Source organism: Dromiciops gliroides, chromosome 6 (assembly GCF_019393635.1).
Source record: "Dromiciops gliroides isolate mDroGli1 chromosome 6, mDroGli1.pri, whole genome shotgun sequence".
Lineage (NCBI taxonomy): Eukaryota > Metazoa > Chordata > Mammalia > Microbiotheria > Microbiotheriidae > Dromiciops > Dromiciops gliroides.
The window spans coordinates 81,810,893-81,837,565 of record NC_057866.1 but is presented as its reverse complement, the minus strand read 5'-3'; the positions used below and the strand labels follow the sequence as shown (position 1 = coordinate 81,837,565).

The 26,673-nt window shown below is 39.6% G+C and overlaps 1 protein-coding gene across 1 annotated transcript; it reads right to left on the bottom strand.

Moving 5' to 3' along the window:
• Positions 1 to 3,915: 3,915 nt before the first annotated feature.
• Positions 3,916 to 4,323, bottom strand: LOC122732878 (60S ribosomal protein L32-like). Its single transcript, XM_043973292.1, has one exon. It carries the CDS (start codon positions 4,321 to 4,323, stop codon positions 3,916 to 3,918), a length of 408 nt encoding a protein of 135 aa, XP_043829227.1.
• Between the last annotated feature and the right edge of the window lie 22,350 nt (positions 4,324 to 26,673).

Here is a 26,673-nt window from a genome sequence, read left to right as displayed (position 1 = left end):
GTCTCTTAAGAAATTATAGCAAAGGAAGCAGGGTATATGTCAAAATTTATTCAAAAAGCATCAACAAAACTAAGCATGTATAACAAAACCAACTGACTAGGGAAATCATAAAAATCATGATAACTCACCTTTCTTTAGTACTTTGCAGTTTACAAAGTGCTTTCTCAAAAAAAAAAACATTGTGAGGTACAGTAGTTATTATTATTGTTGTTGTTATTAATAACAATAACAATAATAATTTCCCATTTTTTAGAAGAGGAACCTGAGAGTCTGAAAAATTAACTGACAACTAAAATTCTATACCTCTAAAAAGCAGAGCCAAGATTTGAACCCAGGTATTCTGGCTCCAAGTCCAATGTGCTTTTTGCTATACAATATGAAATGTGGCCAAAATGGTTTTGTTCACCATAATTCTGTGGGGTTATTAGGCTGTTGTCCATGTATAAAAGCTAATAGCATCTCCCATCCCTTCGATGGAAATCAGCATGGCAAGAGAAACATCATGGTACAGCCTTGGATTAGATTAGGATGAAGTAGACCTGGAATGGACCAGAAGCCAGAAGATTTATACGCATACAAGTGCTGCCTTCGCTACCTCCTTTATGTGTGACCTTGAGGTCATAATTTAACTTTATCAAGCTTCAATTTCCTCATCTATAAGGCAGGAATAATAAGAGCTACCTATATGGTAGGAGGGTGGAATGAAATAATTAAGGCAGGTTGTAAATTCCATGAGAATAGGGACAAAGTCATAATTACCTCTGTGTGTTTGCATATCCTAGGCACTCAATGAATAGTTGTTGAATGAATAAATGAAAGGAGATGAAATCACTTTGTAAGTGTAAAGTACTATACACATTTAAAGGATCATTATCTTTAAAGATTGTAGAGCCTACTTGCAACAGGTATTTGAGAAGGGAGAGATTGGACCAGTTGGTATAAACAAGTTGCTTTTATTTTTAATTTTATAAAAGGAGAAAATGTACAATTGAAAGATTCTTCCTCTTTTAAATAGGGGTGGGATGTTGTACTCTATCATCTCTGGCAACTCTAACATTCCAAATTCTGTGTGCTAAGGCTGCTTTGGTATTAACATTCTATCCTGTCCTGGTTCATTCTCTTCTTTTCTAACTTTTAACCTAAAGAGAAAAGGATATATACAATTAGCTTCTGTAATCATCTGAGTTCAATTGGGAGATTACTTTGACCCCTACTGGTCACTCAGGAGTACTGCTTAGATTCAGCTCTGGACAGGTCCTAATGTCAGATAGACGTTAGCTCTCATTATTGTTCTTGGGGCTCATGATGCTTTTTTATTCTTTCCAAGTGAAGGTACCCATGAATTCTCATTGTTCCTTAGGGAACTGGGCTAGCTATAGTTTCAAGAGTCAAGGTTTACCTTACACTACAGAGGGTTACTCAATCTAAGACAGTCCAAATCTAAAAACAAACCCCAAGCTGAGACTTCAGCAGGTGGGAAAGTTAAAAAAAAAAAATGGTTCCTGAAACAAATGGAATGAATTCAAGTCCTCACTCTTTCCTTGACTATTCCTGAGACCTTGGATAAGTCCATTTAAACAGGTCATTTCATCTTTAAATGGTTTCGTTTCTTCACTTGTAAAATGAGGAGATTCAAATAGATGTTCTTAAAATTTTCTTCCAGGTCTAAATTCCAACATTTGCTACCTGAGTCTTTGAGAAGTCCCATAACTATGATTTTGGAGTAGGTAAAATTTAATTTGATTTAATAACCATTTATTCAGCTTCTGCTAGGTCTAGAGCACTGAACTAGGACTATAGGGAATATAGAGATGAAATATAACATTATCAACAATAAGAAGCATCTATTAAGTTCTTACTATATGCCAGGCACATTATCCCTGTCCACCTGGAGATAACAGTCTAGTTGAGATCAAGCATGTATGCAATTAACCACAATACAAATTAGAACATAATTAGAGGCAGCTAAGTGGTAAAGTGGATAGAGCACTAACCCTAGAGTCAGAAAGATCTGAGTTCATATCCAGCCTCAAACAGTTAGTGATTGTGTGACCCTGGGCAAATCGCTTATTTTTCTCAGCTTCCTTGGAGGTAAAATGGAAAATTAATAGCACCTACCTCCCAGTGTTGGTGTGAGGATCAAGTGAGATAATAATTATAAAGAGATTGGCACAGTACCTAGTACATAAATGTTAGCTATAACCAACATATATAAGATGTCTTAAAAGGTTAGTTTATAAGCTCTGAGGGAGAATGGCAAATTTTCTGACCAGAAAGAGCATTAAATTTGGACAATATCTAATTGGATCTGAATCTTAGTTCTAATACTTGTTAGTTATGTGAGGGGTCAAGTTATTTAATCTTTGGTGCTTTAAAAGCTCAAATATTTTTAGCATCAATGAGTATTCTACTCTGTCAAAGGATTTTTCTGTATCTCCTGAGATAAGAATGTGTTTTTAAAAATATTTTTCTTTGTTTTTGATATGATTACATTGATTCCTTCCTTAATTCTGAACTTTTTTCCCCTTAAATTTTAATATCCTTGCATCCCTCGTATAACAACTTGGTCATAATGAATGGGTTTTTTTTTTTTTAGTAAACTGCTTAAAGAACCAGAGAAATGTGAGGTGTTTTTTTTTATTATTACCTGAAGAGGGGGTTGTAAAATTTCTGATTGGGATTTCTTCAGGGAGATGTGAATACTGAGTTGAATAAGATGCAGAGGTAAGTAGAATGTCAACAAATTAATATGGTGAGGGAAGGTGGGATTCCAGATATAGTGGGTGACATGAGCATGAACAAAGCTAGGAGAGCATGGAATATGTCTAGAAGATGGCCATCAGGCAGGACATGTGAAGGAGAATAGTGGTATCAAATGATGGAAGACGTCCAACAATAGGCTTAGGAGTTGGGGTTTTATTTGGGAGACTCTAAAAAAAAGAGAAAGAATAGAGAAGAACATGGCAACCCCCTTCAGTACCTTTGCCAAGAAAATCTCATGCACAGTATTGATATACTATGGTCCATGGGATCATGAAGAGTTGGACATGACTGAACAACTGAACAACAGCACAAACAATAACAAAAAGAGGAGTCTCCAAAAGCTTCTGAATTATCTATCAGTATAACTTTTTCACTCACCATAACTTTTTTTTTTCTGGTGGGGCAATGAGAGTTAAGTGACTTGCCCAGGGATAACTTTTTAATAATAATTTTGAATCTCAGTATTAAAAATTCTTAGGTAGGTGACAGAGCTACCTGTCAAATGATGTGATGGAGACAAATAGTAATAAACCTACAGAGATATGGATCTTACCACACGGAGAGAGAAAGCAGAGTCTGTTCCCTGGATACTTTAGATAACTGACTGCTTATATGATAAAAACTGAGGCACCAAAACAAATGTCCCCTGACAAGAATGACTTCCCTTTTTGTACTGTCATAGTAGCATGTGAAATTCGACCAGAAGAGATTTTCTCCTTTGGATTAAGGCATTGGCCATATTGTAGTGACCCTTGTTAGCCTAACACATTAAGTTATTATGAACTGTTAAGGCTTTCATTTATCCAATTAAGAGCTGTGACCTTGGAAATCATAGAGCCTAGCCCTAAAGACACATGGCCAGGGAAATTTAGATGGGGAAAGGAAAAAGATGTCTAGAATGTAGGGTGTAACCCAGAGAAGGTAGATCTAAGTGGAAACAGTGTAGTGGAGAACAAGATGAGAAGAGGGAGGCAAGGAATGGAAAAGAGGGTTTAATAGGAGCTCTATAGCCTTGGGAAGCTTAGACCAAAATGAGAAATCCCACCTTCTATAGGAAGCCTTCCCCAACCCCTCTTAAATCTAATGCCTTCCTTCTGTTCATATTTTTTGTCATTGGCGGTTTATTTAACACAAATAAAAATGTGCAAATTTTTACTCATTTATTTCACTCCTCGGTCTAGTGTTTGGATGGGTGATCTTGATGGCTAGCTGACCTGCTGTCTCAACTATGACTTTCTGATTCTGCGAGGAAACATTGTGAGCAATCTCAGCACAGTAAGATTTGTTGCACATCAGCAGCACTTCTAGCTCTTTGACGTTGTGTACCAGAAACTTCCTAAATCCACTAGGTAACATGTGTTTTGTCTTCTTATTGCTTCCATAACCAATATTGGGCATCAAGATCTGGCCCTTGAATCGTCTTTGAACTCTGTTGTCAATGCCTCTTGGTTTACACCAGTTTCTCTTGATCTTGACATATCGGTCTGACTGGTGTCGGATGAACTTCTTGGTCCTCTTCTTGACGATTTTGGGCTTCACAAGTGGTCTAAGAGCAGGCATGGTGCCTGTGAAGAGAGAGCTGACCCTCCTCTGGAAGTGCTGAGGAAAAGAGAGAGCCCTTCTGTGCATTATTTCCTGTTTATCCTGTATATAGCTTCTTTTGTTAATGTTTGTGTATTCTCTCTTTCGTTAGATTATAGGCTCCTTGAGGGCAGGGATTGAATTGAAGAAGAAAAGCCAAAGGAAAGCAAGAGAAAGCAGAGAGGGATTCAGTAAAATTTGGGATAAGTGTTTGTTGAGCTAAATCAGTCCCAAAGTCTCCACAAACAGGAGATTGATTTTTTTTTCAGTTCGTCCTCCACAAAGTTGCCAAAATGATTTTCCTAAATCTAAATCCTATATCTAACCATGTCCCTCCCTTGATCAAGAACTTTCAATAGATTCCTGTTATTTTCGTTTGTTTGTTTGTTGCAGGGCAATGAGGATTAAGTGACTTGCCCAGGGTCACACAGCTAGTAAGTGTCAAGTGTCTAAGGCTGGATTTGAACTCAGGTACTCCTGAATCCAGGGCTGGTGCTTTATCCACTGCACCACCTAGGTGCCCCTGGTTCCTATTATTTTCAAGATAATATATAGGATCCCCAGTTTGGATTTCAAAATTCCTCATTGTCCGACTCTAATCTCCCATGCCAGACTAATTTCCCATAATTTCCCTTCATGACTTCTACATTCCACCCAAATGGGTCAGCTTCCTGGATCTTGGCATTACATTTCTGTTTCTCTACACAGTCTGCTTCCCATGCCTGGGTTACATTTACTCCTTTCAGAATCCTTACCTTTCCTTCAAGGTCCATCTCTGGTACCACATCCTATAGGAAGTCTATTTTATGATCTGCTAGTTGTTTGTTTCCTAGTTTGATAATTGTTTGCTAGTTTGTTTGCTAGTTGTTTCCTTCTTCAAATTATGCTATATTTGCTTACTTGTGTAAATGTTGCCTCCCAAGAAGAATATAAGCTCTTTAAGGGAAGGAAATGGATGTTTTTCTTCCATTTTGTATAGCAGGTGACTAAGGTAAGATTTAAAATTAGATATTAGATCATAAATCTCCCCTCTTTAACCTTTCCCTTAATTTATATCCCAGACTAGTAAATGGAAGAAGCTTCTGGTTTTCTAGTTAGAGCTTTTATTGTATGGTAGTTACCAGGTGATGTTGATTAGAGGGATAGGAAAGTAGAAATACAAAACAAATAGTCTTAAGTCTAAGCTTAGTCTATATTCCGTATAAAACTCACCAAAAGCCCAAGGCCACCTTTGGGGAGAGAGAGAGACCGAGTCAAGCGCGTGCTGCTAATGGCGAGCCGAGCCGCATCCAACTCCAGTATGCGTCTGTCTGTGCAGCGCAGCCAGGAGACCAGCAGAGCAGGAAAGAGATCCCACTTCTGTTCTCTCCTTGCCTTTTTTTTTTTTTTTTTACGGGGCAATGGGGTTAAGTGACTTGCCCAGGGTCACACAGCCAGTAAGTGTTAAGTGTCTGAGGCCGGATTTGAACTCAGGAACTCCTGAATCCAGGGCCGGTGCTTTATCCACTGAGCCACCTAGCCGCCCCCCTCTCCTTGCCTTTTAAGCTCGCACCCCGGAAGTGGAGTGCTCAGCAGGCGGACTGGCGTGCGTAGCACATGCCGTTGGTCTCCTCCCCGAAAGGGTGGTCCTTAAAAAATTGGTGTCTCTCCATTATCGCTAACCAACTGTTAAAACTTTTTACCACACTAATAAATGCTTATTGCATTGATTTGGACTGATACTTTAAAGAGATGTCATTTCACTGAGGTGAGCTCTCCCTCTACAAATGCATATTGGAACTCCTCCATACTTTAATAGATGATCTTACTGAATTCCTGTGTCCAAAAAAATTGATTACTCAGTAGCCAACCTCCCAGTGATGAGTCTCTCTGAATTTAGCCAGGCTGGTTCTCAGGTGACATATCTGAGACCATTAACAGGGCCCATGCAACAGTCTTTCCAAGTTAGCATAATCTTCCAGAGTATGTGTGTGCTGTTGCCATAGATTCTAAAAACCAAGGGTTCCTTCCACTTCATAATGTGGCACCAAAGTACGACTTTATTGGAGAAATCTAAGGGATCTGTGGGAACCATTACAATAAATTTTCAGCATCAAAAATATCAAAAGCAAATTTATAGATTAACATGTAAAGCAGCATACTTTTCTTAAAGTTAAACTGTAAATAGATCACAAGGCCATGTCCATTTCTGATGACAAGTTTGGACTTGTGACACCCAAGGGAAGACAACAGTTTCTGGCATGAAATTTGCCTTGCGAGGTTGGGGTATGGCTGGAAGGCAGGGGATAGAGGGGAGGAGGTCAAGGAGGAGATAAACTTTGATTGACAATGTCATGCCCTCAGCATCTCTGAGAGGCTCAGCCTGGCAACTCTTGGCCAAATTCTTCAGTTTGATAGACATGAGGTAAAGTGTTTTATTCCCCACAGTACACTGGGATTATAGCCCTCATCTATCCCAACAGCCTTCAAAGGTGTTCATTCCAGAAGAGGTGGGAAGATCCTTGGAATGTATACCCTTCAAGTACTAAGAATCAGAGTTGCCTGTCAATGGGAGTAGGCATTCCTTTGGTAAAGAGAGGACTCATTCTGAGCCACAGTGTCTTTAGGATAAAAGCAGTATCAGAGAAACCTCTAAGGGCATAAATTAAACTTTGGAAGGGGGGTGGATAACCCAAAGAAACTCACAAATCATCACAGAACATTAGAGCTGGATGGGACCTTGGAAATCAACTAGTGCACCCCTCTCGTTTTACATATTAACAGACTGGACCCAAGAAAAAGGAAATGAATGATTTGGCAGGGGGAGGTAGGGAGGGATAGAGTAGAGATGTACAGGTAGATGGGGCTGAGTTCAACTAGACCAACTCGTTTATTTTATAGATGAGAAAAATGAAACACTGAAAAATAATTAGTCTAAGGTCACATAGCTAGTTAGTAGCAAAGCCAGGTAATAATAATGTAGTATTGTTATTATTGTTATTCTTATTGTTGTTATTATCATATTTACATTGTACCTTAAGGTTTAAAAAACATTTTATGTACATTACATTATTTCTTGCCCCTGTCAAAAGTGCTATGAGGCAGGTATTGTGACTATGCCCATTTTATAGATGAGGAAGCTAATCTGAGAAAGCTGAAGGGATTTACCCAGGGTTACATAGCTAGTAAGTATCTGAGGCAGGATTTGAACCCAATCTTTCTGATTTCAAGTCCAATGTTTTCTCTCTTATGCTTCACTGCCTCTGTTTGAAGGCTCTTGGAAGCAAAGAGACCTTTCCAATAATGTTTTACCAATTGAGGCTGCCCTGGCTTCATCTGCAGACATCTAAGGTTATTGCTCCAAAGCACCTTGGTTTTCTCATGATCATGCATGCCCTTTCCAATTGGAAAACCTCCAAAGGTCCATTTTTCCATGACCATTTCCAGGAAGCTAGAAGGCAGATGAAACCCTGCTCCCTTATCTCAAGTCAAATCCGGCCTCCTGATTTGTTTCACTTTTTACAAGACAATTCTTAACACCAACCCCAACAGATGGACATACAGTGAGATGAGACCAGACTGTGGCCCAATGAAATCTGAGGCAGTATGGAGTCAGGAGATCCTGCACCTAGAATTGGCTCTGCCAAAAAGCTCTTTTTAAATACCTACTTATGTCTGGGGTGGTTGTACAAAAAGGCTGAGTATACATACAGGCAGGAATCAGACCTGGGCATGCATGGAGGTCATTCCAGGGAAAGGGAACACAAAAGATACAAAAACATGAGATATCATCAGGTAATACAATTTGGCTGCAACAAAAAATATACTAACAGGAATATTGATAGAAAGGCTGAAAGGTAGGTTGTAGCCAGATAATGTGTGGTCCAGAGTAGCAGGATGAGGAGTTTGGACTCCATTTCTCAGGAAATGGGGAGCCATTGAAGGTTTTTGAGTGAAGGAATGATGTGATCAGAGCTACACATTTTAGGAAGAGTAATCTGATAGCAATGACAGATGGTTAGGGGTAGGAGGATACTAGAGATAGGGAGAGCAGTAAAAATGTTTTTGTGGTAGTCTAGGTGAGAGGAAATAAGGGTTTGAGATAGTGGTTGTCTTCTCAATATCATCTAAAAAGAATTAATTACTCCAGAAAATACACTGATCATGTGGAAAAGATAACCAGACCATGACATTCATGAGCACAAATATCACTACCATACTTTCAGCTCTTTAGGTTTGCAACCTCAGCATTATTTTTGGAGTCTGCTCTCTTTCACTCCACATATGCAATCAGTTACCAAATCTTGCTGTTTCTGCCTCAACAACATCTCTCACATTTCCCCCATCATCTCTATTCTCATATAACTTCCATCTTAGATCATCAAACCTTAACAAATTCACTTTGATTATTGTAACAACTTCCTAATTGGTCTAGCCTCAGGTTTTTTACTGCCCCCCCACCCCAGCCCCAGTCCAACGTACACACAGTTGCCAAAGTTATTTTCCTTAAAGATAGATATGACTATATTATTTCACTACTCAATCAACTCTAGGGAGATCCCTGGTATCTATAGGATAGAATGTAAATTATTTAGCTTTTTAAAAAAGCCCTTCACAACCTGGCCCCAGCTTATCTCTCCAGCCTCATTAGACAGTGTGTCCTCTGCTGAACTCAGTGATCTAACTAAATTGGCTTTTTCATTGTTCCTCATGCACAACACTCCATCTCATCTCTCGCTGCCTTTACCGTGGTCATCCTCTATTCCTAAAATGTATTTCCTCCTTTCTTCCTTCTCGCAGATCCCTCTCTTCCTTTAAGATTCAACTCAAGCCTTGACTTCTCCATGAATCATTTCCCAATCCCCCAAACTCTTACCTAGTGCTTTTCTTCCCAAACTATCTTGTACTTTACTTTTTATTTATATTTTTATATTCATCCTGTATATATTTGCATTTGTCCTTGTTGCCTTCCCCCATCAGAATGTTACTTCTTACAGGTAGTGATTATTTTGCTATTTGTACTTGTATCTCCAGCATCTAGCAGTGCCAGGGACATACTATATGGATATGGTATATGCCATGTGCCAGGTGCATAGCATATGTCTGATGAATGCTTACTGATTGTTTGATTAATAATTAAAACTATCCAAAATGGGCTGGTGGTGGGAGGTAGTGGTACTTACCTCACTGGTAATTTGAGCAAGTTGGGTATGTTTAATGGTAATTGTTTTGGGGTTTGGACTGAACTGATTTGCTATGGTACCTTCAAAATCTGAAATTTTGAGATGGTGTGATGGCCTCTCACCCATCACACTTGAGACCCATGTCAATTATTCTTCCAACCCTCAATGTTCTCCCTCTGTGTTCTTCTCCACAAGACCTTCCCATATTCTATAAGGGGGATTGAAGGAAAATTAAGAACTTAAGTCAAAAGTGAGAGATATTATAAGGAATAAGCATTTCATGACTGAACCTCATTTCAGGTAGTAGAAGACCTGGATCCTAGCCCTAACTCTGCCACTAAAGTCATTGTTTAATGTTAGGCAAATGGTTTCCCCACTGTTGATTTGCCATATGAGAGGGTTAGGCCAGAAGATTTATAAGAATCTTTTCACAAAGAGGTGATCATCCATCAACCAATGGATCAATGTATATTTATTAAGCATCGACTATGTGCTGGGCACCACACAGACACTAGGGATACAAGTACTAAGAATTAACAACTGAATGAAAAATCCATACTCAGAAGGAGCTTACTTACTAAAGGAGGAAAACAACAAATTCATATATAGATAAATATCTATATGTGTGTATATTCTCACAAAACAACTTAGATCTCATTTAAATACATTTTTATAAAGAAAAATACAAGTCTCCTCATTTGGGGTTTTATATATACACATACATATATATGTATGTGTATTTATATATGTTGATGGATGTATATGTATGTATATGTATATATATATGTACATATATAAATGCATATATAATTTAAGTATGTAGTTAATACATACAAATATATAAAAATAATTAAAGTAATTTGGGAGAGAGAGCACTAAGGATTGGGAACAGCAGGAAAAAGATTCATGTGGAAGATCATTCCTAAGCTTCATTTTAAAGAAAAAGCCAAAGGCAATAAGGGAAAGAAAGCATTCCAGGAATAGAGAATAGCTAGAATAAAGATATAGTTGTAGAGGGGCAGCTAGGTGGCACAGTGGATAAAGCACCGGCCCTGGATTCAGGAGGACCTGAGTTCAAATCCAATCTCAGACACTTGACACTTACTAGTTGTGTGACCCTGGGTAAGTCACTTAACCCTCATTGCCCTGCCAAAAAAAAGAAAAAGATATAGTCGTGGACATGGAAACTTGTATATGAGAAACAGAGAAAAGGCAAGTTTGGTGAGTGATAAGAAGCCATATTGCAAAAGATTAATGAGTGAATGAGAAAGAGGAAGTGGAGGCAGCTAGTGTAGAAAACTTTTCAAGGAGTTTATTCTGTAACTTGATGGGGCTAGGAAAATTACCCTATGGGGGAAAAATATCTGCTGAAATTCTGATTTTAAGAGATTAATCCTTGAGTCAGCCTAATGTAATGGAAATAGATTGGCCTGGTGGTTATGTTTAGTCCCCTAATTAGCTTTAACTATACCTCAATTTTCTCAGTTTGAAAATTAGGGAGTTGGATTAGCCTGTTTCTAGGGCCTCGTCTACTGCTGACAGTCTATGCTGGATGTCCTAAGAATCCTCTCAGATCTAAAATTTTATGCTCTATAGCCCAAGGCCCTTTCCAGCTTTTACATTGTGGTCATTTTTCCATCATTTTAACTTTGGAATCTTTTTACCTTGAAACAAGAAGACTTTTATTTCTCTTTATAAAAATGTATTTAAAGGAGACCAAAGTTGTTTTGTGGGATTTTTTCTTTTTACAAATCTGAAGTGAAATGAGTTTATACAGCCCAGATAAAGTCTCTCAGACTCAGTAAAGGAATAAAAGGCCACAGTTAGGTTGACACCAAGCCTGCCAGCTTCCAACTCTGAAGGAAAGCCATTTGAGAAGTGATAAATTCCCCCTGCCTAGAGGAGGTATGAAGAAAGCATCCTCATAAACTTGTCCCCAATGGGGCCAGTGCCGACCTATAAAGGAGGTATTTCAAGCCACGGGCCCTGTTTGCCTCTGTCTCCTCCACAACCCTTTCATGAAAACACACACAGAGACACACAGACGCACGCCCCTTTCCCTAAGTTGTGACTACCATTAAACTGGGATGAGAAGTACAAATTGTACAGGGCAGCCACTTTCTATCACAGAATAATCAAAGAAATGGCGCACCATCCCAAGAGGCAGCATACTACAGCACATAGTACAGTGCTGGTCTTAAAGCCAAGAGATTTGCATTTTAGATGTAAGACAGTCTTGGAGTCAGAAGATGGAGGTTGGGGCAGCTAGGTGGCACAGTGGATAGAGCACCGACCCTGGACTCAGGAGGACCTGAGTTCAAATCCAGCCTCAGACACTTAACACTTACTAGGTGTGTGACCCTGGGCAAGTCACTTAACCCCAATTGCCTCACAAAAAAAAAGAGAAGAAGAAAATGGAGGTTCAAATCACAGTTCCAAATACTCATTAGCTATGTGATCTTGGGCAAATAACCTTGCATCTTGGAGCCTTGATTTTCTTTACTTATAAAATAGGACTGTTATACAAATTACCTCAGAGGACTGTTTCAAGGAAACCCCGGGGAAGTGTTCAATCCATATGAGTTATGATTAGGGCTGGCTTTGAAAGTAGATCACTATGTGATTTGGGGGCATGTCCCTTCCTTTTGTGATAAAATAATGGAATTTGTCAGATGCCCAGGGGCCCCACCTGATTAATTTAGTATTGTTTGAATTGGGTGAGAATGAGAAACTAAGTACCTACTTAAGGATGATTGGATGGAGGCCACACCTGGCCAGCCCTGAGTGATGTGTTGGTGTACTACTGACAGCAAGAGACCATTCTCAACCAACCAGCTTGAAGGACCTCCCCTTTGGGGGAGGGAGAGAGGAACGTGGAAGTGGACACTCGCTCATAGAAGAACTCTCTTTTTGGTGAGGAGGCACCATCGTGGAGGCAGATAGAGAACTAGGGGGTGGGGGGGCTTTTAGTCATTCAGACAGTGGCTTGGTGGTGAGAGATTTCATGTGGGCTGCTAGGAAAGGAAATTGCTTTCTTTCTTTCTGGCTATACCGAATTAGATCTGAGCTAGGATTTCCATGCTATAAAGAATCTGTTCTCAATCTCTCTCTATTCACTAATTTATAATATATATTTTAATAAATCTTTAAAAGCCTGAACTCTTGCTGAATTTATCAGTGATTTTAGCCAGCTTCACCCCAAGACTGGGGGGGGCAGATTAGAAGCCACAATTTAGATTTTAAACAACACACTTTCTTAAGGCCTCATAGTAGGTATTTAATCATTTTCTGGTTGAAAATGAGAAGTTTGAATTGGATGGAATCAAGGATCTCTTCCTGTTCCAAACTCATGTTACTCCATACATGAATGATAGTTTCCTTATGCCTCAATGTTATCCAAGGGTACCCTCACCATTTCACTGTGGCCTGTCAACAAGAGGCACCTTGGCAAAGAGGATGAGAGAGCCAACCTTGGTGTCAGGAAGACCTGAATTCAAGTCCCATCACTGACACATATGGGCTCTTTGACCCTAAAGAGGTCATCTAAATTCTCAATGCCCCAATATCTCTTTAATGAAGATGTCAATCTAATTTGGTACAGAGAATTACTTCATTCAGCATTCCCTATACCAATGAAATTCCAGTATCAACAAGTCTTATTAAGTACCCACTATATGCAGCACACTATGCAAAATATATGCAAACCTACAAAAATAAAAGACCACTCAAAAGCCTATAAGATTGGTCAAAAACAAGACTAATGAAGACCTGAACTAGGACAGTGGTTATAAAACAAGAGAAGAGAAGATGGAAAGGACAGATACTTTGGAAGTAGATCAACTAGAAGAGAGGAGTCACATATATTCAGTGAAGATAAGTGAAGCTTCAGGATGATTTGCATTTCCTCTGCTAAGGCATGATGGGAACTGAAAGGATTTTGATCACCCCAAATGTGGGATAGTTCCCACGGAAGAAGAATAAGACTGTCTAAAAAGAGAGATTGCTGGGGTAGCTAGATGGAGCAGTGGATAAAGCACTGGCCCTGGATTCAGGAGGACCTGAGTTCAAATCCAGCCTCAGACACTTGACACTTACTAGCTGTATGACCCTGGGCAAGTCACTTAACCCTCATTGCCCCGAAAAAATAAAATTTAGAAAAAAAATAGAGACACTGACCTGAGGACGCTTTCCTATACTAGCAGAAAAGTCTGTGGGCTTTACTAATGAAAGAACTGAAAATGTGCTGCTTATCCCCAAGTAGGTTTCCACCTGGGCAATTTCACAAAAGAGAGATACAGCAAAGATAGTTCCAGCAGATGGCAGCAGAGAAGCAGTCCAGAAAGAGATAACAGCAACAGCCCTGTGGGAAAGAAGCAATTGGCAACTTTGGAGAGAGAACAGAGCAGCAATGAGGTACAGACAGCCTCTACCCTAGGACTGTTAGTTGTCTAAGAGTGTTTCCCCCTCTTGTTGTCAGCATAAGAATCTGGCAAAGATAGGGCCCCTTCATGGATGAGAAGATTTTTCCTTATTTACTTTATGTTTTAATTTTGAATCTTTTTTTGCTTGAATTAATGTGTTATATGGTATAGTCTGGAATTGAGAGACATTGGTGGGGGCTCAGAGCTGTGAATTTAAATATACATCAGCCCAAACTCTGAGTGCAGATTGAAGAATACTTTTTTTTAACTTTATTTTCCGTGTGTGTGTGCGCGCGCATGCGCACACATGCATGTGCATATATATTTGCAACATGGCTAATACAGAAATGTGTGTTGCATAATTTCATATGCATAATAATTATAATATTGCTTGCCTTCCCAAGAAGTAGGGAAAGGAAGAGAGGGAGGGAGAAAATTTGGAATTCAAAACATTTTTAAGTGAATGCAAAAAAAAACAAAACCAAAAAACTTTTTTACATGTAATTGGGAAATACTTAATGAAATAAATACTTTTTTTCAAAAGCAATGGGACAAATAAATTAATTTCTTGACCTGGAAGTCCAGGACAATCCTTTATCCTGGGTTGAAATTAAAAACTAGTCAAAGAAAATTAAGATAGAATTGATTTTGCAACTATTCTTTAATTCTCTGGCATTGAGAATTAATAAAATCTGTTGGGTTACAGTCTTGGGTACTCAATCAACCAGAATTATCTGATAAGTATGTGTGTGCACATACTAAATACATATGTGTGTGCATATATATATATATATTTGTAAAATATAGTGAAACACTTGACAACTAGCTGTGTGACCATGGGCAAGTCGCTTAACCCTCATTGCCCTGCAAAAAAATATATATAGTTGACGTATGTTGACAAAATACTTATTTTCAGAACAAAATAATAAACAACAGACATCCATCATTGTAGAAAATTTCTGGATACCAGAGAATTGCCAGATGATAGAAAATGCCTGTATCTAATGCTAAGCAATAAATTTGCTAATATGTTTTGTAACATGAAGTTTTTTGGATTAAAAATGACCCCTCCAATATAAAAACAAATAACAGCACAACATTACAGTGAACCTGGATATGGCTGAGAGGGTCCCAACATTGAAGGGTCTCCAGATACACAAAAGAAGTATGAAGACAGGACCCGGTACTTCCTGGGGAGACAAGCCCAGTTCTCACTTCAGATAGAAAATATGTTAGAGCCATAAGCAACTTTAGAAATTATAACAACATTAATAATGACTGATAACTTGATGTAGATTGCTGAGATTTGCAAAGTACTTTACATAGACTGTCCCATTTAAGCTAGTCAGTCCATCAGCATTATTTTACAGATTAGGAAACTGAGGCTTAGCAAGACATAACATATTCAATAGAACAAATTACTGGCTGAGCAAGGACCAGACCTCAGGTCTCTTTTTGCTTGGTTGGTTTTGGTTTTTTTGTTGTTTTCTTTTAGTGAGGCAATTGAGGTTAAGTGACTTGCCTATGGTCACATAGCTAGTAAGTGTTAAGGGTATGAGGCTGGATTTGAACTCAGGTCCTCCTGACTCCAGGGCTGGTGCTCTATCCACTGTCCCACCTAGCTGCCCCTCTCTGGTCTCTTGACTTTTGAGTCCAGGTTGGTTGTTTTTTTTTTCACAACCCTCTTTACTTTAAATTTTTAGTTTACAATTCAGTCCTCAAAATCCACAGAATGAACATTTTTTGAAGTGTCCATAGGAGCCCTGAAAAGGAAGACAATTCAGATACAGACATTCTTTGACTCAAATATGAACATCTTAAAGAGACAGAGCACTAGGAAGTATAAATGAGAATTCTCTTTTTCTCTTCAGAATAAAGACTACTAGATCAGGTTGGACTCAGCAGGGAGGGAGAATGCACAGTTCTCCCCCATCTAGCATCATTAGAATCCCTGGTCTGACCCTCCAGTCTTAGGCAAGGGCCCCAAACCAAAGTAGTGCCATAGGCTTCACACAATTGAGAATTTAAAAGGAGCCTGTCTGCCAGTGTTCAAAATCCTTCTCTTGATGTTTTGGTTCCTGAGTTCTAAACAGATGTTGTACAGTTTGACTGGACTGAAGTATCCAGCTGATCACCTAGGTGATGAAATGAGGTGGGGAAAGTTCTAGACGTAAATCAGTATAAATGATGTTTGGAGACTTTCTGACCGAAGTCAGTGGAAGGTCGGGAGACTGTCAGCTGCGGCCTGAGTTATGGGAGCTAGCCTGTTATCGCACTTCACCAGGTCGACTGTCCTGGAGGTCATAGTTTGCAGAGCAGCCTAACTGAAGATCATGGGTCTAAGCCTGAAGGCATTCTTCCTTTTGCCAGGCCCCTGGACTCTGCTTGGATGAATGCTCTGTCGCCTATTCCTTGTTCCTGCCTTAAAGCCACTGGATGAGCACAGTCAACACTCCGTGGTTTCACGTTCACAGAGACCACTAAGTGGATGCACAGGATTCCAGTTGGACCCAGGCTACCGCTCTGTGGCAAAGGTCATGACAGGACAAAGAAAAATGAGCCCTTGGTGTTAAAACGTGAAGCCCTGTCTGTCTCAGGAGACAGACAAGGTTGTTAAACTGAAAGGGGGGGCCATTCCCCTCCAAAAACATGTGCATTTCATCGCCCAGCATCTCCATATTTTTTAGCTCTTTCCAAAATCTGCTGAATGGACAACAAAATCTTTTTAAATTTTTTTTCATCCATGCATGAGCTGATATCAACATGCTGTGTATGTGGTTTGAGGAGAAAAAAACAAAACAAAACAAAAAACCAGGAACCACACCACTCCATTCACCACAAATAACCCCTTGTTTAAAGAGGCCTAAACGGGAAGCCCTTGCTTATAATATCTCATCACTACAAATTACGCCCTGGGCCTACTCTAACCTCAGTACCATCTAGGGACTTTGAGCTTTTGTTCAAATTTCCTGAAGTATTCTGTGGTTCTGGATAGATCTGTGAACCAGAGCTTCTTGACAGCCTTTTCCAAAGCCTCTTTCAAGTCATCTCTTGCCCTGTCATTCCTTAATAGAGTGCTTCTTTCCCCCTCTTGGCTTACTGGAGGGAGAATTGCCCTGGTTGTATTTCCCCAAGAAGAATGGAAGCTTCCTGAGGGCAGGGAGTGGTTCATTGCTGTTTTGGCATCCTATGATCATTTTTCTTCTGTGGGCCCCTTTATCAATGAAAATCAGCAATTGTTCTGTAATTCATAGTTGCCTGGGTTCTGTGATTTGGCCAGGGTCATACAGCTAGTACGAGTCAGGGGCATAACTGGAATCCTGGTCTTCCTGCCCACTCTCTCTATTGAGCACTACTCTCCCCTTCTTCGACAGGAGCCCAGAATCATCCATTTGGACTTGGAAGGGACCTAAGTCATCATCTAGTCCAAGCCCTTCATTTGACACATTAAGAAACGCAGCCCTAGTTAAGTGACTTGTCTAAGATGATCTATGTATTAAGGAGCAGAACTGGGATTTGAACCCATGTCCTCTTATTCTTACTCCAAATCTATCCCTCTTTCCACTGTACCACACTTCCTGTCTTCATAACACAACCGATTGATCAGAATCCCAGGATCTTTTAGGATTGTTTTTCTTTCCATGAATTGTAGCCCTTTTGTATACTATTGTCCTGATTCTTCTTATTTCAGCCTGCACCCTATCATCCATCCACTCCATACTTCCCATACCTGTTAAGTCAGTTCAGATCGCCAAAGTCAACCCAAACCTCAAAGCGCCACAGTGACTTGACCAAGGTTATATAGCTAGAGGCTGAATCAGGACTGGAATAGAAGTCTTCTGCCTAGTGGGTCCCAGGATCTCTTTTCTATATTACTATCTACATGGATCTTTCTTCTACACTATCTCTCTTTAGGTACTCTCTCATTGTTGGTTTTTTCCAGTTTTTTCCATTTTCAGTCATTTTTCAGTCGTTTCCAATTCTCCATGACCCCATTTGAGATTTTCCTGGCAAAGATACTGGAGTGGTTTGCCATTTTCTACTCCAGCTCATTTTACAGATAAGGAAACTGAGGGAAACCAGCTTAAGTGACTTGCCCAGGGTCACACAGCAAGTAAGTATTTGAGGCCAGGAAGATGAGTCTTTCTGACTCCAGACCCAGCATTCCATCATCTGTGCCCTTTGGAGTCAGAGTACATGGCTTAAAATTCTAGCTCTATTAGTTATAAGCTATCTGACCTTAGGTAATATATATGACCCTCAGTTTCCATATGTGGAAAATAACTAGATGACTTACTTGTAGAGTTCTCTTTAACTCAAAGTCCTATGATCCTACTCTAAATTCATTTAAGAGAAGGTGATAATGGCTAATTATTGATTCATATCATTGCACCTAGATCATATTATATTTTAATAAGCATATTCAGTGTCTTGATCCAGAAAGATAACACGGGGCATTTAGGTAGTCATAGAGGAGATATTTTGGAAGAGGGGGTGCCTTTCAGAATCCCTAATGTCACTCTACTTAGATGGCTAGTTTCTCTACCTACATAAAAGTTTAACTCACTTACCCCTTCACTTACTGGAACAACACCCAACCTTTAAAAAGACCTCGCAATTAGACCCAGTGAGTAAAACATTTCATCAGTCTCCTAAAGAAAGAGTCTGCATTCTAAGTTTCTCCTTTGAGGTACAACAAGGACAAGATGCCGACTCTAAATTGGTTCTAAGATTAGCAGTCTAGAGTCAGAAAATGTTTATTCAGTCCACCTAGATAAAAGCAAAAGTCAAGAATACTTTGAATACTTCTTCACACACAAGGGCCTTTTACAAATTATAATTTAAAGGTTAATGGCTTTACCAATGAAGAAGGCTCTTCCACTGGTGGCCTGGTTCTCAAAACTTTTGACTACTTCTCTTGTCAAGGTCCTTTCAGTGAGTAACCCTGAACGGCCAATGTTCTAACAGCATTGCTCATAATCCCCCATCTAGCACCCCCCAATATTAATCAGTGGATATCAATGAGTTTTTTTAAATGGCTATCTACTTGAGAAAGTAGAACAAGGACAAGAGTTATAAAAACATCTCCATAAACTGGGAAGTGCACTTTCCTTACACACACATGATCCTTGTGTAAAGTGGAAACAAATTTAAAGCACAAAGATAATGAGGCATATGTGCAGCAAACACACAGAGTGAAAGGGCACGACTCTGGCCCTGGGTGTCCTTTTCTCCCTCCATAAAGTCCCTACCAAGTTAGTCTTGAAGTATGGCATTAAGATGCTTCAGTGACTTCCATGCTCAGTTGGGCTAATTTCTTCCAGGACCTGGTACATCATCTGAGAGATCAATCCACTTTTTTTTGGTTTTTTGGTGAGGCAATTGCGGTTAATTGACTTGCCCAGGGTCACACAGCTAGTGTCAAGTGTCTAAGGCTGCATTTGAACTCAGGTCCTCCTGAATCCAGGGCTGGTGCTCTATCCACTGCGACACCTAGCTGCCCCCTATCAATCCACTTCTTAGCTGTATCAAGAAAGTCAATTGACCTCTTTGCTGAATCCTCACCAGACTAGGCTGCTGCAACTATCAGCTTCAGGCTACCCTAAGGAGGCCTTTGTTGCTTCTTCAGATCTTTGAAGCTTACAAGGTCATAACCTGCTCAGTTCCACCTCTAGATATTCATTCAAGACCAGGAAAGAATATGCAAAAAAGAGACCAAAGAAAAAGAGGTGTCCTGTGTTTGCAGACACATGAAGGTATAAAGAGCCAGGGATTCAAATCATGGACCTCTCTGTAACGTTTTCCACTATCAATTGTGAAGTCTTCATGGATATACTCTCTCTTCTCCAGGTGTCTCCCAAAGCTCTGTTCTTCCATAGTATATCACTGTAGTGATTTCATCAGCTGTCATGGGTTCAATTATCATCTCCATGCAGATAATCCTTATATTTATACATTCAGCCCTAATCCTTCTCCTAAGCTCTAGTCCTTATATTACCACCTGTCTCTTGGACATCTCAAACTGGATTTCCCATAGAATTCAACATGTTCAAAACAGAACTCATTATGTCTCGCCTCAAACCTTCTTCTCTTGCATATTACTTTCCAGGGCACCATCATCCTCCCAATTACCCAGGTTTACAACTCTGTCATCCTTAAATATTCACTCTCATTCACAACATATGCATGTGTGTTTGTATGTGTGCATGGATGTATGTGTGTAGACATACATATGTGCATATATTTGTATATACTTATACACACATATATACATATATATATATATATAAATTTGTGGTCAAATTCTATTATTTCAACCTTGACAACATCACTCATATGCATCCCCTTCTCTTCATTCCCATAGCCAATGCCCCAGTATAGGCCTAAGGTACAACAGTAGCCTTCTAATCTTTCTCTCTGCTTCATGTCTCCCCACTCCAACCCATCCAACATTCAGTTGCCAAAGTGGTCTTCCTAAAGTGCAAGTCTGACCATGTCATCCCATAATCATTAGATTTCAATGATTCCCTATCACCTCTAGGCTCTGTATGTGTATGGGTTTGGAAAGACCATAAGGTTTCAGGATAAAATAGAATTGGTATGCTGTATGTCAATGGTCCCAGGTGAGTAAAGACAACAGTAATGGGGGAAGGAAGATCAGGCACCATTCCCCACCTTCCCATCTCTCCCCTCTACCACAGCAGTGCCTCAAGCACTTCTCTCTCTCTTTATGGAAATAGGGTCAATTAGTTAACAAATAAAGGGCAAGGTGCCAGGAGTGGGAACTTAAGGCAGAATTAAACACAGAATTCGTAGCCCTTGTCCAGAGCTCAGTTTGGGCTGCCTTAAGCACAAAGATTCTTAATTACTACTCTAATGTTTACCAGTCTCTCCATTCACCTATTCCCACATCATTGAGTCAATAAGCATTTATTAAGCACTTAATATGTGCCAGGCTCCACATAAGCTCCATGAGGGTAAGGATTTATCATTTTTTTCTTTTATATCTTCAGAACCTAGCACAGAGTCTGATGCATAGTTGGCCCTTAATAAAATACTTGTGATTGCTTTCTTAGACCTTGTAAAGTACTCCATGGTAACGGAACATGTACTTGTATAGACAAACCAGTGCAATGGAAACGCTAATTAGTAATTAGACTTACTCTTCTCAATGCATGCGATCAAATTTTATTAATCAAAGCATGCAAACAATACCCCCTAAAAACAAAGCACCACCCTGATGCTTTAGAGCTAAGCTCATTTCTTATCTGACTCAAGAAGATTCCTTCTCTGCCCTGCTGGAGACTGTGTATTTCATAGAATGTGGATTGCAGGAGCCAGCCCTAGTCGTGCTCACTGTGATTTAGGAACAGGTTGATGGCTGAGGTCTTGGTGGGGTTTTTTATGCTTTTAGTTATAGGCATTCCTAGGTTGTTTAATCCCATAATTTGATTTGGTACTTTACTTTTAAATTACTGATAAAGTTATCGATAATAATTTTTCATTTGTGGCCCATCTTATCAGAGTTCATATATGATATGCTTAGCAGATGTCATCCATGTTGCTTACTGTATCATACCACATGAGCACCTATCTTATTTGTTTAAAAAGAACTTATAACGGCTCAATCACAAAGTTGGTTCAGTAGTTTTACAGTCGTGTCTGACTCTTTGTGATCCCATTTGGGGTTTTCTTGGTAAAGATGCTGGAGTAGTTTGTCATTTCCTTCTCCAGTTCATCTTACAGATGAGGAAACTGAGCCAAACAGGGTTAAGTGACTTTCCCAGGGTCACACAGCTAGTGTCTGAGGCCAGATTTGAACTCAGGAAGATGAGTCTTCCTGACTTCAGACCCAACGCTCTATCCACTGTGCCACCTAGCTACTCCTCAGTCACAAAATGGAGGCTTGAAACACAATGGAATTTGGAATTAGTTATGTTAGTTTGATAAACTATCTTACTATGAGAATAAAATTTATTCTCATTTATCAATTATATTAAATTGATAAACTATCATTTTAAGGTAACAGAACTTGTTCTCATTATATTCTAAACTAAAAAACTGTCTTATTGAGGTAGTGGAACTTATTCTCACTACATGATCAGTTATAAATAAATGGACTCTTTCTACAATCATATTAAGGTACTAAAACTTATTTTCACTTCATCTACAAGCAGAATCATAGATCTGCAGATGAAAGGCACTTTCAGACGCCATTCTGTTCAACCTGTTCACTTGATAAATGAGGAAAACAAGGTGCAGGGTGGTTCAGACATCATACAAGTAATAAGCACCAGAAGTAGAATTTGAACCCAAGACCACCAGTGTTCCTTCCACTGTTCTAAAGCTGAATTAGATGAAAATGAATTGACCCTCCAAGACCTTTGCAGCTGCCACGCTCTTTTGTCTGAGGTTGGCCAAAATTCCCATACTCAGGGATTTCATTATCAATTTTGTCCATATTCATGATGATCTACAGGCTTCAGGAAAGAACAATGATGGAGGACCCCTCATGCACAGCCCAACTTCAGCTCTTCCTTCACTCCACGTGTACAATGCCCATTGGCATCAGCATGGTCTCCCCCCACAGATCAAAGCCGGCACCCAGCACGAAACCTCGGAGCAGAAACACTTGCGGTCAGAGGATTGAATTTCATAAAAGTATTAAATTTATGTCTTTTTTTTTTTTTTTTGCCTAAGAGCGTCACGGGAGGGGCCTTGGCGGTTGTGGCTCCTTCCTCTTGAAATAGATACAAAGTCATTTCCTCCTTTTCTGGTTGTCAGCCTGGCTCCTATTTGTTACCCCCAGGAGCTGGCAGAATTTCAATGACTCTAAAATTAATTCGGAGAGCAGAGAGTTTACAAAGTGCCTCAGCATTTTCAGGGCTTTGCTGTGGTCACAAGGTCAGGGCATGGGGATGAAAGGTCAGGAGACAAGAGGTGAGATCCTGGTTCCCGGTTCTACACCCAGTCAGAAGTCTGCCTAGAGGAAAGAAAAGAAAAGTTGCTCACTGGCCAATTACCCTGAACAAGAATAGTGGATAGCTAAAATAAAATGAATGAATTGTATTCATTATAAGCAGGGCTGACTTGATGCATAGGCAAAGGGGATGGTTGCCTTTACAGGTTGATTTCAAACATTTGGGGAAGATATTCTACACACACACACACACATACACACACACAGCACAGAAGCTCATGCTCCTGGGCAGGCACTCACCACCCCCTCCCAAAATTCTTTCCCACTTATCCTATGCTCTATGAAATTAATGTCACAAGTGTAGAACATTTCATTCCACAAAGAGAGATCCAGCTTAAAGGCAAACAACATGAGGAGAGGAAATATACTGAATTGAACATCCTAGAAGAAGGACCACTGGGTCCAGAATCAGAGGACCATGGCTGGAGTATCATGTCCACTCAATACTAGCTGTGTGACCTTGTACAATTCTATCACTTCATCCCTTAGTTTCCTTAAACTACCTCTAAGATCCCTTTCCATTCTAAGCTCCATGATCCTGTTACTAAGGCTCTGGCTAACTAGGTAATATTGGACAATTCAATTTAACACTCAATTTAGCTATATAGAGAACCAGTCACGGCAGTCTACTGCTCAAAATCTATCAGTATTTATTGAGCACCTTCTATGCGCAAAACACTGAGCTGAGCATTGGAGTGGCAACTGCAAAGAATAAAACAGTTCCTATTCACAAAGAGCCTCATTGTAATGGGAGGAGATAGCAAGTCATACCAAAGAATAAATAAAAAGTGAAATCAAGAAAAATATATATAAAATCATTAAATGTAAGGAAGTTTGGGAGGGAAAAATCAGAAAGGGTTTCATGCAGCAGACAATGCCTGAGGCATGTCCTAAAGGAAGAGAGGGACTCCCTGAAGTGGTGGTAAGGAAGGGTGCATTCCAAGAACGAGGGATGGTCAATGCAAAGACAAAGAGATGGGAGACAGTGTTGAAGAGAGTAGACTGGTTGAGTTTAAGAGAGTGAATAATGTCTAAGGTGTCTGGAAAGATAGATTGGGGGCAGGTTATTGATATTTTATCCTTGAGGCAATAGGAAGCCATTGGAGTTAAGTAGTGGAGTCACATGTCCATGTTTGAGCTTAATGAAAATTATTTTGGCAGCAAACTGTTGGATGGATTTAAGTAGAGAGAGAAGAGGCAGGAAGAGCAGTTAGGAGGTTGTTGCAATAATACAGATGAGGGAGTTGAATAAGTTCAAACTCACCTTTTTGACATTCAGAGCTATCCACAATCACTCTCCCTCTCCAGCCTTATCTCATTACTCTTCTCCATTCCCTCTACACTCAAGTCAAACCAGATTACCTTCTCCCCTAAACAAGCCCCAAACTTTGTCAACTCCATTTTAGTCTGTGCCTAAATTACCCCATCTCTGCCTCAAAACATTGAATTCTCTTCCCATTTTTAAAAGTCCAATTCAAATGTCATCTCTTCCAGGAAGCTATCCTTTTGTTAATGGTCTTTCCCCTCAGACCTCATATATAGCTTTGTTTTCTCTCTCTGATAAAATCATCATGTTATATTGTGTATAATACTTAGCTGTGCTTATATATTTCCCTTTCCTAGATGGCTAAGTACATGAAGACAGGTACTATGCATCTAAACAAGTGACTAGAGACACGCATGTGTTTAAATATTAGTGGATTGAACAGAATTGGATTTGTTGAATTTGAAGATCTAAAAATCTACTTTAAAGAGGGAGAAAATTCATAGACAAAGTCTCCAGTAAATTAATGAGAATTATACAATCTTGTTTCCCTAGATGAAACATGGATTATTATGTCCTGTGAACACTATAAAGTATTGGGGTGGGGGAATGGGGGTTTAGACCTGTGCCAGAATTGGCAACAATTAACAGTAGGAGTCAACTTTCAAAATCTCCCCAGTAAAATCCAACCCACTCTCCTCCCACTTAGTTCTAGACCTGGAAGTAGCCTGTCTGAGATACTGATGGACTAACTAAATCCAACTGTCTCTTATAATAAGGGCAATAAATCCTACAGTCCTATAGTTCAATTAGTGATCTACCACAAACTTCTTAGAGGTTAAGATACAGTGGAAAGAGCACTTAGGTGGAAACCAAATATCTGGAACTAAGTTTGTACTCTGTTATTTATGAGCTGGATGTTCTTTCATAAGCCAATTCCCCCCCAAACCACCACCACCTTTCTGAGCCTCATTTTCCTCATCTCTGAAGTGGGAATTCAACTCAATAAGCATTTAAGCATTCATTAAGCACCTATAATGTACAAGGCACCTACTAAGCACTGGATAGGAAGACAAAAAGGAACATAGCTCCTGTCCCCAAGGAGCTTATACTCTACCAAAAAGAAACAACTCGTACACAAATAAGCAAATGCAGAATATTTACAAAGTTAATGTGGTTATTTGGACAAGGAGAAGAACGCCAAGTACTGGAAGGAGGGATCAGGAAAGGTCTCATGAGCATGAAGGAAAAAGCACTTGAGATAGATTTGGAAAGAAGCTAGGAATTCCAAGAAGAGACTATGAGGAAGAAGAGTATTTTAGTCATGGGGGACAGACTGTGTAGGGAATAGAATGTCATGTCCAAAATACAAATAGGTCAGGTTGGCTAGAATGCAGAATGCATGAGGGATAGCAGTGGGGAATTGGGGAAATCAGTCTGGAAAGAAAGGTTAGATCCAAATTGTAAGGGACTTTAAAATAACAGAGAAATATGTCTTTTCTCCTATCACCAAAAATTTTCCTGAGTATGAGATCAACACAGTCATCTGTGCTTTAGATATTTTGTTGGTTGTGTGAAGATTGGAAAGGGAGACACCAGAGAAAGACCAATAAAGATGTCATTGGAATAGTTTAGGGAAGAAGTGATGAGGGTCAAAAGAAGGTTACTGACCAGGAATGAGAGATGTGGTAGCAGGAGAGTGGGTGATATTTGGGAACTGATTGGATATGTGAGCTGAGGGTGAGCATACCTCATATGCATTTGTGTACCAAGTAAGCCACCTCAGCTCTGCTGAAGTATAAACTAGTCAGCCAAATGAAGGAGGGTGTGAGAAGGTGTACAATTTCACTTCTTGTATAGTTTTCCCACATTTAAGAAATGAAAATTTATTCAAGAACTCATGACATACAAAATGTGGGTGCCATCTTAGCCACTATCCTTTCATCGTTGTGGAGGTCAGAGCAATATATTAAAACGCATCTTTCATGGAATTTCACCCAAAGTGTGAGCAAAATAATTCCGTTACATCCATAAGCCCTCATTTCTATATATAGGAATTTTATAGATATACATATACATATATATACATACACACACACACACACACACACACACACACACATATATATTTCCCTCCTTTCAAAGTCTAATTCCTTCAGGTGCCACCTCCTCTACAAAGTCTTCCTTGAAATACCCAGAAGAAAGTGATTTATCTCCTCTACTTTCCAATTGCATTGTTCTTTACCTCCTGTGTATCTGACCACTTCTTCTCAGTCTCTTTACTGGTTCACCATCCACATTATGCCTCCTGTGATTGTTTCCCAAGGTTCTGGTTGAACCCCTTTTCTTTTCTCCCTCTATATAAATTGGTAAACTCATTCATTCCCAAAGGCTTAATTTTCATCTCTGTGCTTATGACTTACAGAACTATATATCTAGCCCCAGTCCATGTCCTGAACTTTAGTCCTGCATCAGCAATTTCTACTGGATGTTCCAAACTGG

Excerpts from the sequence above, each read along its gene's own strand:
- LOC122732878 (XM_043973292.1), bottom strand. The coding sequence starts at position 4,323 with ATGCCTGCTCTTAGACCACTTGTGAAGCCCAAAATCGTCAAGAAGAGG.